We start from the raw sequence: 13,568 nt of genomic DNA on the forward strand, positions 1-13,568 counted from the left end.
CTTAAGATTTATGTAATTTTTCATTGTTTTACCCATACATTTTGGTTGCTATAGCAATGTTTTCTTCATATCATTCCCCTGAGAATATTTGACTGTGACTGATCTTAAACTCTTGCTCTCTGCTCTGATCTCCACCTAGCTCAATGCGTCTGTATTGGGTGGATGCCTTCTTTGACAAAATTGAGCACAGCAATTTTGATGGACAGAACAGGATTTCTTTGGACCGCATTACCCAGATCTCCCATCCATTTGGTCTCACCATTTTTGAAGGTAATAAGTCCTGGCATAAATAACAAGCTACCTATAAAGTTCTGGCTGAAGATCATGTATTTTATCTAAATAAAGAGGAAGTTCATTTCACTGGCATTGGCTTGAACTGTGGTTTGTCATTCTTGCTTTAATGATGATCATGTCAAAAGAGCAATTACTGTTACCAGGAGGTGATGACGGATAAAGTAACTGAGGTTATGCTCTGCTGCTCCTGTCCCTTGAAGGCTATGCATATTTTACTGACTGGCGCCTGGGTGGCATTGTACGTGTGCGCAAGACCGATGGTGGGGAGATGGTCATTATCAGAAGAGGAATCAGCCACATCATGCATGTCAAGTCTTTCAACTCCCACTCTCAGATTGGTCAGTAGCTTTATTCACTGCTCTTCTCGCTCCACTATTAATGCGTAGCTGAGGCTCACACTTGTCCGTCGTATTCCTGGTAATTACACTCCACTCCCCTTCTCAGGTTCAAACCTCTGCAACAGGCCAACAAATCCTAATGGAGACTGCAGCCACTTCTGCTTCCCAGCCCCAGACTCACAGAGGGTGTGTGGCTGTCCGTATGGCATGAAGCTGTTGCCCAACCAACAGACATGTGTGGAAGACCCTTCCAATGAGCCCCCCACACTGCAGTGTGGAGCCAACTCCTTCTCCTGTGGCAACGGCAAATGTGTCCCAAACAGCTACAGATGCGATGGTGTTGACGACTGCCATGACAACAGTGACGAAGTCAACTGTGGAATTAACAGTAAGGTTTTTTTTTCTTTTTTCGTAAATCCAGTTCATTATGCTGGCTTGACCTGACCAGAGTAAAAAACAGTTTCATGCCCCTGGATTTTTTAAAATTCAGTTTCATATTATAATGTTTAATCATCTTTTTTTTCAGACACCACCTGCTCCCCCTCTGCATTCACCTGTGCCAATAAGCACTGTGTGCCTGCAGGGTGGCGCTGTGACGGGCACAATGACTGTTTTGACAACAGCGATGAGTACAGCTGCCCTACGCGGGTGCCTGGAACATGCCCTGCCAATCAGTTTACCTGTGCCAACCACCGCTGCATCCCACATACCTGGCGTTGTGACACTGATAATGACTGCGGGGACAGTTCAGATGAAGCTGACTGCCGTGAGTATCCCTATAGAGGCTAATAACTTAAAATTAATAGGATCTGCTTAGACACATGTTTTGTTAACTCTAACCACAAAATAGGCAGAAAAATGAGAAGAGAAAGAGATGGAAAAAGAACAGTTATTAAAGAAAATACTGAAATCAGGTTGGGAAAGAGTGAGTTTAATATGCCCTGATGTAAATTTAATGCACAGTTGATGAAGTGATAAATTAATATACGTATATAACCTTAATTATAAAAGCATAGAGATAAAAGCTGGTCACAATGTCACTGGAGATAACTCACTTTTACAAATACTATTTTTAGATGCCTCTTAAGTTTATCCAGGATCAGACAATGTACGTATGTTAAATGCCCCACCTATGTCAGGCAAATGGGTTACTCAAAAAACTATTTATGGCTTTAAGCTACACTGAATCTGCTTTGGACCCAATGGTACACAGTTGCCATTAATCAGCTACTTATAGAAGCAAGGCTAGGAAAGGCTAGGAGATTAGCTCATAGACTCATATTGCCGTCTAACAATTTGTGTTGACAGATCTGGGAAACACATGCCATCCAGGACAGTTTCAGTGTCCAGACCACCGCTGCATAGACCCCAACTATGTCTGTGATGGAGACAGGGACTGTGTGGATGGGGCGGACGAGCAGGGATGCAGTAAGTATCTGGATTATAGTTTTCCCTGAACATACATATAGTTGCTGGTTTCATCTGGTGCTTGTTTTTAAGTGTCTATTTGATCAAATCTATTTAGTTTAATTCTGCTTGTATTTATAAAACAAATTAAATTAGTTGCTATAAGTTGCTAATTGTGAACTTGCTTTAGCCCAGCCTCTCACTTTTGAGAAATTGTAAATTGGAGCTTTATCACACATTTCCCAATAAAGAATAAATTAAATAGTTCAGTCATTCATGCATTCAGCAATGCTCTGTTTGTACCAGCTAAACATGCTCAAAAAGTTGTAGAGGTCAATTGAAAATTCAACAAGCATTTGCTAAGCCTCTTAGTTTATTGATCTCATTACCTGTGTTGCACAACATCTGAGCTCAGCACACATACAAAACTACAGAAATATTGAATATGAGGTTTAACATACTCAACTGGATTTTTCAGTCTACAACTGCACTGTGAATGAGTTCAAGTGCTCCCGTGGTCACCAGTGTATCAACTCCTACTACCGATGTGATGGGGTCTTTGATTGCAGTGATCGCTCAGATGAGCAAGGCTGTCGTAAGTATTTAAACGCTGCCTTTGGTCATAGGTTATATTACCAAAACATTACTGAAGTCTTAAGAGATAATTATGTACACGGTTGCTAATATATTTTATTACTTTCTAATTTTGGACTGTGCTAACATGCTGTCTGTGGTGTTTTCTAATGTATCTCAGCTACTAGGCCCCCAGGGATGTGCCACCATGAGAGTGAGTTCCAGTGTCAGTCAGACGGGAGCTGTGTCCCGTCTACCTGGGAGTGTGATGGTCATCCAGACTGTGAAGATGGCAGCGACGAACACCATGCCTGCCCGCCTCGCACCTGCCCCTCCTCACTCTTCCGCTGTGACAATGGAAACTGTGTGTTACGGAGCTGGATTTGTGATGGGGACAACGACTGCAGGGACATGAGCGATGAAAGAGACTGTCCCACGCCGCCTTTCCGATGTCCAAGCTGGCAGTGGCAGTGCCCTGGCCACAGTGTGTGCATCAACCTCACCACAGTGTGTGACAACACTCCTGACTGCCCCAATGGTGCTGACGAGTCTCCTCTCTGCAGTAAGTCTGATCTCTGCCTTCTCAGTCAGTCTGGAACATGTTCTTTGTCTATCAAAAAGACTTGATTGTATTTATTACATTTCTGTGTTTGCTGGCCTCCTCAAATTCAATAAAATTTTCACATCACATGACAAACAGAATCCAACTCTCAATTGATTTTGTTTAATTTGACATTTGTCTAGCGCCTGTCTTCTGTAAACAGGAGGGGCCACATTTCACAGAAATTTTGAGTTGAATGTTATCTGTTTGTCTTTGGATTCTTGTGTTAAAATCATGCATGTGTGTGATTTGACCGGTATTAACCTTAAAATTATCTGTGATTTTCCTTTCTTGCCTTTCTCACTACTTTCAGACGAGCCTTTGCCAGGTAGGAACAAACTCTCAATCATTGGTAGAAATGCTGCAAGCAGTTTTGATTCATTTTCAACATGATATCTTTATTAACTAATTTCATATTTACATATTTGTTTCAAAACAAAATCAAAGAAAAATGTTGTCCTTAGTAGAGTGTGTTGTAAATGTAACAATAAGTTGCTCCAAATATCCATAAAAATAGTTCTGAGTAGCACTTCTAAAGACACTTACTGAAGTAGTTAGTGCTTTGTTATTCATTAATTATCATTAGAGCATGTATATTAATTGCATAATTTGGTGGATTTTGTATTTGTGTTGTATGCGTTATCATTTACTTACTTAATTTCCATTTTTGGGTTCTAAATTGTGCTTTCCGTGCTTTCAACTCAGATCAGGAGAGCTGTTCTGACAACAATGCTGGCTGCACCCATGGATGTATCCAAGGGCCGTTTGGGGCCCAGTGCACGTGCCCTGTGGGTTATCAATTGAGCAATGACTCCAAAACCTGTGAGGATGTAGATGAGTGTAATCCCCCTGGACTGTGTAGCCAGCACTGCTTTAATGAGAGAGGCTCTTTCCGCTGCCACTGCCAGGATGGTTACTCCCTCGAAGCAGACCAGCGGACCTGCAAGGCCTCAGGTGAGGAGGGATATGGCTTAAACCTTTTGTGCATGGAACATATTGCTCCCCTGGTAGTCGTAAATAACAACCTATAATTTCATAATGCAGTAAAATAGGCCAATTGTGAGTCCTCCAGTGATTTGGTTGTCAAGATGATTTGCCTGTACAGTACATATCTTAGTTTTTCCCACTGTGCTGGCTGTTGGGCATGAGTGAACTATGATAAAGGGGGAGCTTGGCCCCCAGACTGCGAGACTGACACACTGTCTTTCTTCTCCTTTGTCTGTCCTTGCTGCTCTGATTTCTTTAGATAAGACAAATAACATATATGTCACTCACTGGCCATCACTGGTATAATTAGGACATAATCACCAACAAAGGGCTGTTTATGGGGAGTGTGCCTGACATGAGCTCCTCTTCTACACAGATAACCCGCTGAAAGGCTTTGCAATACAAAAGGTCATTATTTGGACAAAAGTGCATTCCCCAAGGATTGCCATTTGAGTAGGGTCTATTTAACAGTCCTGTTGTAGAGTTTTGGTAGACATGCAAAAGCTGATAAATGCTCTTATTAGCATGAGAATGGACATGAAAAATAGGTAACAGAGATTTGATGTCTGTTTACAGATTCTCGTCAGGCGTTCTTGCTAGTGGCCAGTCGAAATCAGATTGTGCAAGATGACATAACCACTCAGCCCAATGTGGTGCGCTCGCTGGTTCGAGATGGACGCAACATTGTGGCCCTAGATTTTGACTCGGTCACTGACCGTGTGTACTGGTCCGACACAAGCCAGGACAGAATCTGGAGTGCTAACAAAAACGGCAGTGACAGAACTGTGGTGAGTTTGTTTGGTCCTTTTTGTCACCACAGATAACTTGCACTAAAACGTTTTGTGTTTATTCCCAGCTTTACATGTCATTTCATTTTCACCTGTTTCACCCATATTTAACTAATAATGAGTCTCTTGCGGACAGATATTTGATAGTGGAGTGACTGTAACAGAGAGCCTCTCTGTGGACTGGGTGGGCAGGAACCTGTACTGGACTGACTATGTCTTGGAGACTATTGAAGTGTCCAAACTGGATGGCACACATCGTACTGTATTAGTCAGTGAAAATGTCACCAACCCCCGAGGCCTGGTGCTGGACCCAAGGGACAGGTCAGTGACGTACAGAGAAACACATTTGTTTTAAATCTGTCTCGGAATGGGATGCATGTTGTGGTCACTGATTTTCATTATCAAATCAGTTGGTGCTAAAAGACGACCATTTGTTTTGCAGTGCTCACCTGATGTTCTGGACCGACTGGGGAAGGAACCCTCGCATTGAGAGGGCCAGCATGGATGGGAAATTGAGGACTGTTATCATAAGCAACAAGCTATACTGGCCCAATGGTCTAACCATAGACTATCCAAACAATTTGTTGTACTTTGCTGATGCCTACTTGGATTTCATTGACTACTGCGACTATAATGGCAACAACAGAAAGCAAGTTCTGGCCAGTGATCTGGTGAGTGTATGAGTAGGAAGAGGGTTTATTCTGATGATGTTTTCTGAATGATATGTAGAGAACTTATTTATGTTAATAATCTAAAATTGAACAGAGCACATTCAATTTCCTTTTGAATAGTTTGTGTAAGACACATTTTTTTTCTTTTGCTGCTCTCTATGAAAAGGTACTGCAACATCCCCACGCAATTACCATTTTTGAGGATTTTGTGTATTGGACCGACAGATACATCAACCGTGTGATGCGAGCTCATAAGTGGCATGGGGAGAACCAGACAGTGATGCTGTTCAACCTCCCTCAGCCCATGGGTCTGGTGGCAGTACACCCAGCCAGGCAGCCGGCAGGTATGGCTAAGATAACCTACATTAACCAATTAGCTGACAACCAGTATTAGCTGATGTTGACCATTGTCTTGACCACCTGAATTGGTTTGGTAGTTCTTGTATATTGATAATAATTGCAACATGCAGCAAGACCATTGTTTTTGTAAATACATTTAAGAATAATCCTAGAAAACTACTCTGTTAACTCTTTGCGGGTATGCGTGTGTTTTTGTGTTTGCATGTGCGGTTTGACACTTTGTAGGTGAAAATCACTGCTTGAGGAGTCCTTGCACTCATATCTGCCTGCTTTCTGCTGTGGGGCCGATGTACTATTCGTGTGCCTGCCCCTCGGGCTGGACACTGGCAGCAGACCAAATCACCTGCACCAGAGGTATGCATCCTGCCAAATGGAGGCAAACACTCATCACTCAGTTTGATGAAAAAGGAAGTCAGGTCTGATGCAGTTGATAAGTTGATGTACCCATAAGGTACATCAACCTTAGTGTGGTTATTGTTGTAAAAGAGAAAACCTGTTATTGCGAAAATGATGGTTTTCGCATGCTTTATTTGCAGCCATCTCAATGTTGGTACGAAGAGAAATCTTTGAAAATACTAAACTCGTATTACAGATCGATCCAGGTACTTGTCAACAGTCTCCCATTTAGATTCTCTTGTAAACTGCTGTTCCAGTCATAAATATTAAGAATCATATAAGTATGTCTTTCAAGGTCTTAAGAAGACAAGGGACCTTTAATCCAAAGTCCAAGGAGCCCCCCTAGGTCAACAGCTTAACTCATCTCAGGTTTCAGCCCATTCAAGCCAAGCAGAACACAGTCTCCCCCTGAGGCCAACGATTATCCAAGAATGAAAATGCCCCGCAACCATTCATCGATTCTAATCTCTGATGACAAAGCAAATCAGATTGTAGAAACAACTTTCACCAGTCAATCCTCTTTATAGATAAAGGCCTGTTAGATCAGGATCCCTATTTTGCACCAGGTATCATACATTGAAAGCAACTTTTAGTTTTGGATTACGATGGGCTAAATCCACATGCAGGAAACATGCTCTCCTAACTTTGTTTCAATTAGTTTTGTAACTTCTATTTTGTAATTCACAGCCTTGAGGAAAAATTCTGGTTCTATGGTAGGAAGAGCAGTTTGTAAATGTATTGTTTGTGACTGTTTATTGACTGCTTTATCGTTTATTATCGTTTTTACTTGCAGTTGAAGATCCTTTCCTGGTGGTTGTGAGAGACAGCATCATCTATGGCATTTCCTTGAACCCAGATGACAAGAGTAATGATGCTATGGTACCTGTTGCTGGGCTTCAGAATGGCTATGATGTTGACTTTGATGACAGTGAAGAGACCATCTACTGGGTGGAGCACCCAGTAAGTGACTGTCCAAACATGCTATTTCCAGTTTCCTACTTCTTAATCTGGTATAGTAAACAGGGAACTCGTGTTATGCAGAAACACAGTGTTATTAGTTATACAAGACACATACTGTATTTGTACTGTAACCGTGCATGTCACAGCTCAGTTAAGAACTTTAAGATTATGGTTATCAGTAAAAATATACAATAAAAACTAACTTAAAAGATGCCAGGAAAACACAACACAATATTCACTCTACACATCTACATTCAGCAGTGGTTGAGATGAATCTGTCTTCCTTTGTCCACCAGGGTGAAATTCACAGGGTGAAGTCAGATGGTACTAACAGGACAGAGTTTGCCCCTGCAGCCATCCTTGGCTCCCCTGTTGGCCTGGCCTTGGACTGGATAACAGAGAACCTGTATTATACCAATCCATCTACACAGTCTATTGAGGTGAGACAAACAATACTTTGTCCTGTTGTTATTATTACTGACTTAAGCTTGAACTAAAATTAATAATGTTCTTGTGATTGCGCTTGTAATAGGAAAACAGAAACTAAGTGCGAATAAGGGCAGTGTCACCATACAGCACTAACAAGCAAGACAATAATTGCACCTGTCTGTGTTTGTGCTCGGCCAGGTTTTGAAGTTGAGAGGGGAGGTACAGTACCGGAAAACTCTAATCACAAATAACGGCTCTCCAACTGGCGCTGGCAGTCCTGTTGGCATTGCAGTGGACCCAGCACGTGGGTAAGCCCCATTTAACACAGTCCTGGCAGGGCCACTCATCCCCACAGCTACTGAGCTCTAACAGCCTTCTCATCGCCATCTGCTCTGCCTCTGGAGAGAACTCAGTGTTACTGAATACCACACTGCACACTCAAGTCCCAGCAACGTACAATAGAGTACACTCAAGAAACAAGAGACATTTCTAAGCCATCCCTTCTCACTCTAATGTGAAAACATTGCAACACTGATTTTGGGTAATATGACTATGCATACTTCAACTCATGTATGACCTGGTCCTCTGTGGGTTGAGATAATTATCTAACTTAATGAAAACCTTTGAATTCCACTGAATTAACTCAGAAAATGTCATTTAACTAAATGCAAGGCTAATGTTCTGAGTTCCTGAAACGTCATATTTTGGAGATTAAAGGTTTTCACTTAATTGTGACAACTTTTATCTTGGTTGTTGATTATGAAATGTACGTAGGACTATTAAAAAGCAATAACCATAGAGATCCATGACTAAAGTGTAAATTGTCTGAGACACAAACACTAACCTCCATTCTTGAATGTCTTCTAAGCAAACTGTACTGGACAGACCAGGGAACAGAGAGTGGCATCCCTGCAAAGGTGGCATCTGCAGACATGGATGGCTTAAACCCTGTCACCTTGTTCACCAACAACCTAGATCACATTGAGTTCCTCACTGTGGACATCCAGGAGAACAAGCTGTACTGGGCTGTCACAAGCACTGGCATGGTGGGTCTTCACTCTCTTTGCTCTCAGTTATCACCATGTGTTCATTCCATAAGGTTCTGACAAACGTAATATGATATGCAACCTCATGTTAATCTTGATAATTGTACAAAATGAACATACCGCGTTGCCTGTCTGGCATGTGAATCTCCACAGATTGAGCGTGGTGATCCAGATGGGAGTAACCGCATCACCATAGTGACAGGCCTTTCTCACCCCTGGGGTGTAGCTGTCTATCAAAACTACCTCTACTTCACTGACCGCAACTTTGAGGTCATAGAGCGTGTGGACAAGTCCACGGGTGCCAACAAGGTTGTGCTGCGAGACAACGTTTCTGGACTCAGAGTTCTGAAAGTGCACCATCGAGAGAGTGCGTAACACAAGGAGACGCCATCATCCTCATTTTCTGTTGTTTGTTCTTGGCCTTTGTTTGTCATAATGTATTCTCTTGTCAAACTCAGCCTCTGCAGGTACATCCAATGGCTGTACCAACAATATGGGAGTGTGTGAGCAGCTCTGCCTGCCTCGAACGCAGGGTCTGTTTACCTGTGCATGTGCCACAGGTTTTAAACTTAATGCTGACAACAGGACGTGCGCTCCCTACCAGTCCTATGTTGTCATCTCCACTCTATCTGCTATCAAAGGCTTCAGTCTGGAAGGGGCAGACCACTCTGAGGCCATGGTGCCGGTAGCTGGGAGAGGTTGGTGATTCTAATGTTCTAACGAAAATGTTGAGTAAATTTAAGTCAAAAAATAGAAAATAAGTTTAGGTGGAGTAATAAACTAAATAACTGACTGACACAGCAACTGAATATGAAATGTTCATGATTATTGTGTTTGAAGTAACAATAATGGCCTCTCATGACTGGGTTATCCTCTTGCAGGTCGTAATGCTTTACATGTTGATGTACACATGGCCTCTGGTTTCATCTACTGGTGTGACTTCAGCAGCACTGTGGCGACACAGAATGGGGTCAGACGGATCAAGCCAGATGGCTCAGGATTACGTAGTGTAGTAACATCTGGAATAGGACGCAACGGGATACGAGGCATTGCTGTGGACTGGGCTGCAGGTATGCTTAATCTATGTGTTTGTTTTAACTAAATACTGTGAGCAGTGTCAAATTAAGTCACTACAGTAAACTGAACTGTTCTGGATCTTTGTTATTCATTCGTTCAGTGCCCTCCTGGTTGCTTTTCTAATCTTCACATAAGTCATATATCTTTATCCATGTGAAGTACTTCCACAACACTTACATAACACTTTAGATGCAGGTCTCAGTCACTTGTTATGTAGGTGTTGGTTCTGACATTGATGTAGATTAAGTTCACCACCATCAAAGCATCTTAACCTTATATTGTAGAAGATATTATAGACAGTTAGGCTGTCTGTTTTCCTTTCTAGCTTTGGCAGCAGAAACAAGTGTTACTTCTAACTGTTAGAATGGTCAGTATTGGTCATTACAGACCATTGGCACAAGAGCATAAATCTCAGTAATTAATTTACCTCCCATTCTCATTGTATTCTACTTAACATGTTTAAAATGCTGGCAAGTGTATATTTCCTACAGTGTATAATATTTACATGATGAAGTCATTTCTATAATTTTGTGCTTATATTCCAAATATTTTACCTCTCCATCTTATATTACGTTTGTGTCTTGAACAACCTAATTTTCCCACAGCGAAGAAGAGTTTAACTTTTAAATGTGCTGCTCTTAATGTGTTGATGTAAACCAGGAAACCAAAAGAGAGCCTAATTTGAACTTGTTGTATGACACAGGCGTCAGGCAGCAGACTGTCTGGTAGCGTCAAAGTTAAGAAGCTTTATCACAGTGCTGGACTCACAGGGCAGGGAGATCAGTCCCACGCAGGTGACAGGAGAGATGATTTAATCAGCTAGTTTAGGAAAAACAGAGACAGATGCAGGCGGGAAAATCTGTTTGCTTGTCACTTGTTTATAATTGCATCACTACAAATGAAGGCATAACAGAAAAATCTATTTGTTATTGGATTGATAACATCATCACATGTCAGCTAGTAATTTCTACTTTAATTGTGACCTAATTGTGATTGATGACCTCATGCTCTCATGACTTACAAATACATGATGCCACTTTAAATACTGAGCTTACTGGATTCTTTCCTCAGGGAACCTGTATTTCACCAACGCCTTCCTAACTGAGACATATGTGGAGGTGCTCCGCCTGAACACCACTTTCCGCAGGGTGCTGCTGAAGACCCAGGTGGACATGCCACGTCACATTGTGGTGGACCCCAGAAACAGATACTTGTTCTGGGCCGATTATGGTCAGAACCCCAAAATTGAACGAGCACTCTTGGACGGAACCAACCGCACAGTTTTAGTGTCATCAGGGATTATTACTCCACGAGGTCTCGCTCTGGACTGGCAAACTGGCTACGTCTACTGGGTAGATGACTCCCTGGATATGATTGCGCGAGTCAACCCTCAAGGAGGGGAGACAGAGATAGTCAGGTATGGCAGTCGCTACCCAACTCCTTATGGAATCTCAGTGTTTGAGAGCAGCATCATCTGGGTAGACAGAAACCTCAAGAAGGTGTTTCAAGCAAGCAAACAGCCTGGCAGCACAGAGCAGCCTGCTGTCATTAGAGACAACATCAACATGCTGAGGGATGTTACCATCTTTGACCAGCGTACCCAGCCTACCACTGCCCAGGAGCTTAACTACAACCCCTGCATAGAGGCTAATGGAGGTTGTGCCCATTTCTGCTTCGCCCTCCCTGGCTCTGGCACAGGTAACCAGAACAAAAAATGCAGCTGCGCTTTTGGGAATCTTGCAGCCGATAACGAGAACTGTGTGGTGTCAAGGGATGATTATCTGATCTACACGACTGAGAGCACTGTGCGCAGCCTGCGCCTCGACCCCGAGGACCATGCATTGCCCTTCCCTGTGGTCAATGTGCCACGTACCTCAGTGGCACTCGATTTTGACCTCACAGACAGGAGGATCTACTACACACAGAGCTCAGGTGCAGGAGCAAGCAAGATCAGCTACATCAGCCTGTCCTCTCCCACCGCAGCTCCTGTAGCGGTGGCTTCAGGTAGGTTTTGCACTTACACATACAACATTGTTCCTCTTGGAGAACTTTTATGGATGTAGGAGTTGATACCAGTGTTATTGCTGATGTTGCTTTGGTCCCTGTCTTTGAGCAGATCTAGGGGCTCCTGATGGCATCGCTTATGACTGGATAAACAGAAGAATTTACTACAGTGACTATGTCAACCAGAGCATCAGCTCCATGTCAGTGGACGGCTCTCAGAGGACTATTATTGCACATGTGTCCAGGCCAAGGGCCATCATGTTGGATCCCTGCAGGGGGTAAGACTAACACAACACACTCTCTTTGTTCATTAGATTAACTGAGGTTTAAAGTTAACCCTTCCTTGTCCCATAGATACATGTATTGGACAGACTGGGGAACCCATGCAAAGATTGAACGTGCCACCTTGGGTGGAAACTTCAGAACAGAGATTGTAAACAGCAGTCTTGTTTGGCCCAATGGACTGACCCTGGACTATGAAGAAGAGAGACTCTATTGGGCAGATGCCAGCTTGTAAGATCTGAAAAATTCCATTGCTGAAATATGTACTCAATTGTGTCTATTACATTGTCAAGCTCCTGCATTTATCATTATTTTGCTGTGCCATCAGACAGAAGATTGAGCGATCCTCTCTCACGGGGGCAAATCGGGAGGTCATCGTCAGCACAGCCATCTACCCTTTTGCTATGACCATGTTTGGCCAGTTCATCTACTGGACTGACTGGAACACACGCAGCATCTATCGGGCCAACAAGCACGACGGTTCTGACCAGAGGGCCATGATTCAGAACCTTCCATCTCGGCCAATGGACATCCATGTTCTGGCCAGCAGGAAGCAGCAGCAGTGTGACAGTCCCTGCCAGCAGTTTAATGGAGGCTGCAGCCACATCTGTACACCAGGTACGAGCAGTTTTACTCTCACTTTGTTTTTCAGCATAATGTTCTTTTAGTGCAGTAATTGAAAACCCTGACTAGTTGTATGAACTGTTCTATGCAATTTTATCTTGTTAGGACCCAATGGGGCTGAGTGCCAATGTCCATCAGAGGGCCGCTGGTACCTGGCTGACAATAAGCACTGTATCCCTGATAATGGGACTCGCTGCCAGCCAGGCCAGTTTACCTGTATGAATGGCCGCTGTATTCGTGCCCAGTGGAAATGTGACAATGACAACGACTGTGGAGATGGCAGCGATGAGTTGGAGAGAGTCTGTGGTAGGGTGTTTTTAAAAGAGGATTTTGTTCCATTATTTAGTGTCACCTAAAATCTCACTGTTGATTATTAGTCATAGTGGTCCTCATAGTGCCTTTACTCCTCCTGCATGAGTTAATCAGAACTCTCCTCTATTCTCTTTACCTTCACTAATACTAACAAGTTCTGTTTTTTTTGCTTTAACAAATTTCTTTCTTAGGACCTAAACCTGACTTCAACTATGTTGGTGTGTATGCTTGCACTTCATGATTACATTTCCATTAACATGCGCCTAATAAGTATTTAAACAAATCAACACTAACAAATGACTCAATGTCCTCATATCTTTGCATGCAGTCCCACAGTTGCTGTCGTCCTTTATTGCCTTGTCAGGTAAATTGAGCTTCCATTGCATGTGTATGTCAGCCTCCTTTCTCCTGACCCCACT

At 42.9% G+C, this 13,568-nt stretch overlaps 1 protein-coding gene across 1 annotated transcript in view; it reads left to right on the forward strand.

Annotated features, from left to right (window-relative positions):
- lrp2a (low density lipoprotein receptor-related protein 2a) overlaps nt 1-13,568 on the forward strand; it is a 45,793-nt gene that overhangs the window by 15,057 nt on the left and 17,168 nt on the right. The window contains 28 exon segments of the mRNA XM_070915292.1: nt 140-270; nt 495-632; nt 739-1,020; nt 1,159-1,398; nt 1,941-2,060; nt 2,518-2,634; nt 2,794-3,174; nt 3,527-3,541; nt 3,919-4,167; nt 4,777-4,988; nt 5,125-5,309; nt 5,431-5,659; nt 5,826-6,003; nt 6,245-6,373; nt 7,209-7,375; nt 7,672-7,815; nt 8,003-8,112; nt 8,673-8,850; nt 9,004-9,217; nt 9,309-9,548; nt 9,732-9,920; nt 10,999-11,931; nt 12,044-12,209; nt 12,286-12,444; nt 12,542-12,831; nt 12,943-13,143; nt 13,341-13,367; nt 13,478-13,513. Of these exon segments, the coding sequence (XP_070771393.1) occupies nt 140-270; nt 495-632; nt 739-1,020; nt 1,159-1,398; nt 1,941-2,060; nt 2,518-2,634; nt 2,794-3,174; nt 3,527-3,541; nt 3,919-4,167; nt 4,777-4,988; nt 5,125-5,309; nt 5,431-5,659; nt 5,826-6,003; nt 6,245-6,373; nt 7,209-7,375; nt 7,672-7,815; nt 8,003-8,112; nt 8,673-8,850; nt 9,004-9,217; nt 9,309-9,548; nt 9,732-9,920; nt 10,999-11,931; nt 12,044-12,209; nt 12,286-12,444; nt 12,542-12,831; nt 12,943-13,143; nt 13,341-13,367; nt 13,478-13,513 (5,660 nt within the window).

The sequence above is a fragment of the Enoplosus armatus genome, chromosome 11 (genome assembly GCF_043641665.1).
Source record: "Enoplosus armatus isolate fEnoArm2 chromosome 11, fEnoArm2.hap1, whole genome shotgun sequence".
NCBI lineage: Eukaryota > Metazoa > Chordata > Actinopteri > Centrarchiformes > Enoplosidae > Enoplosus > Enoplosus armatus.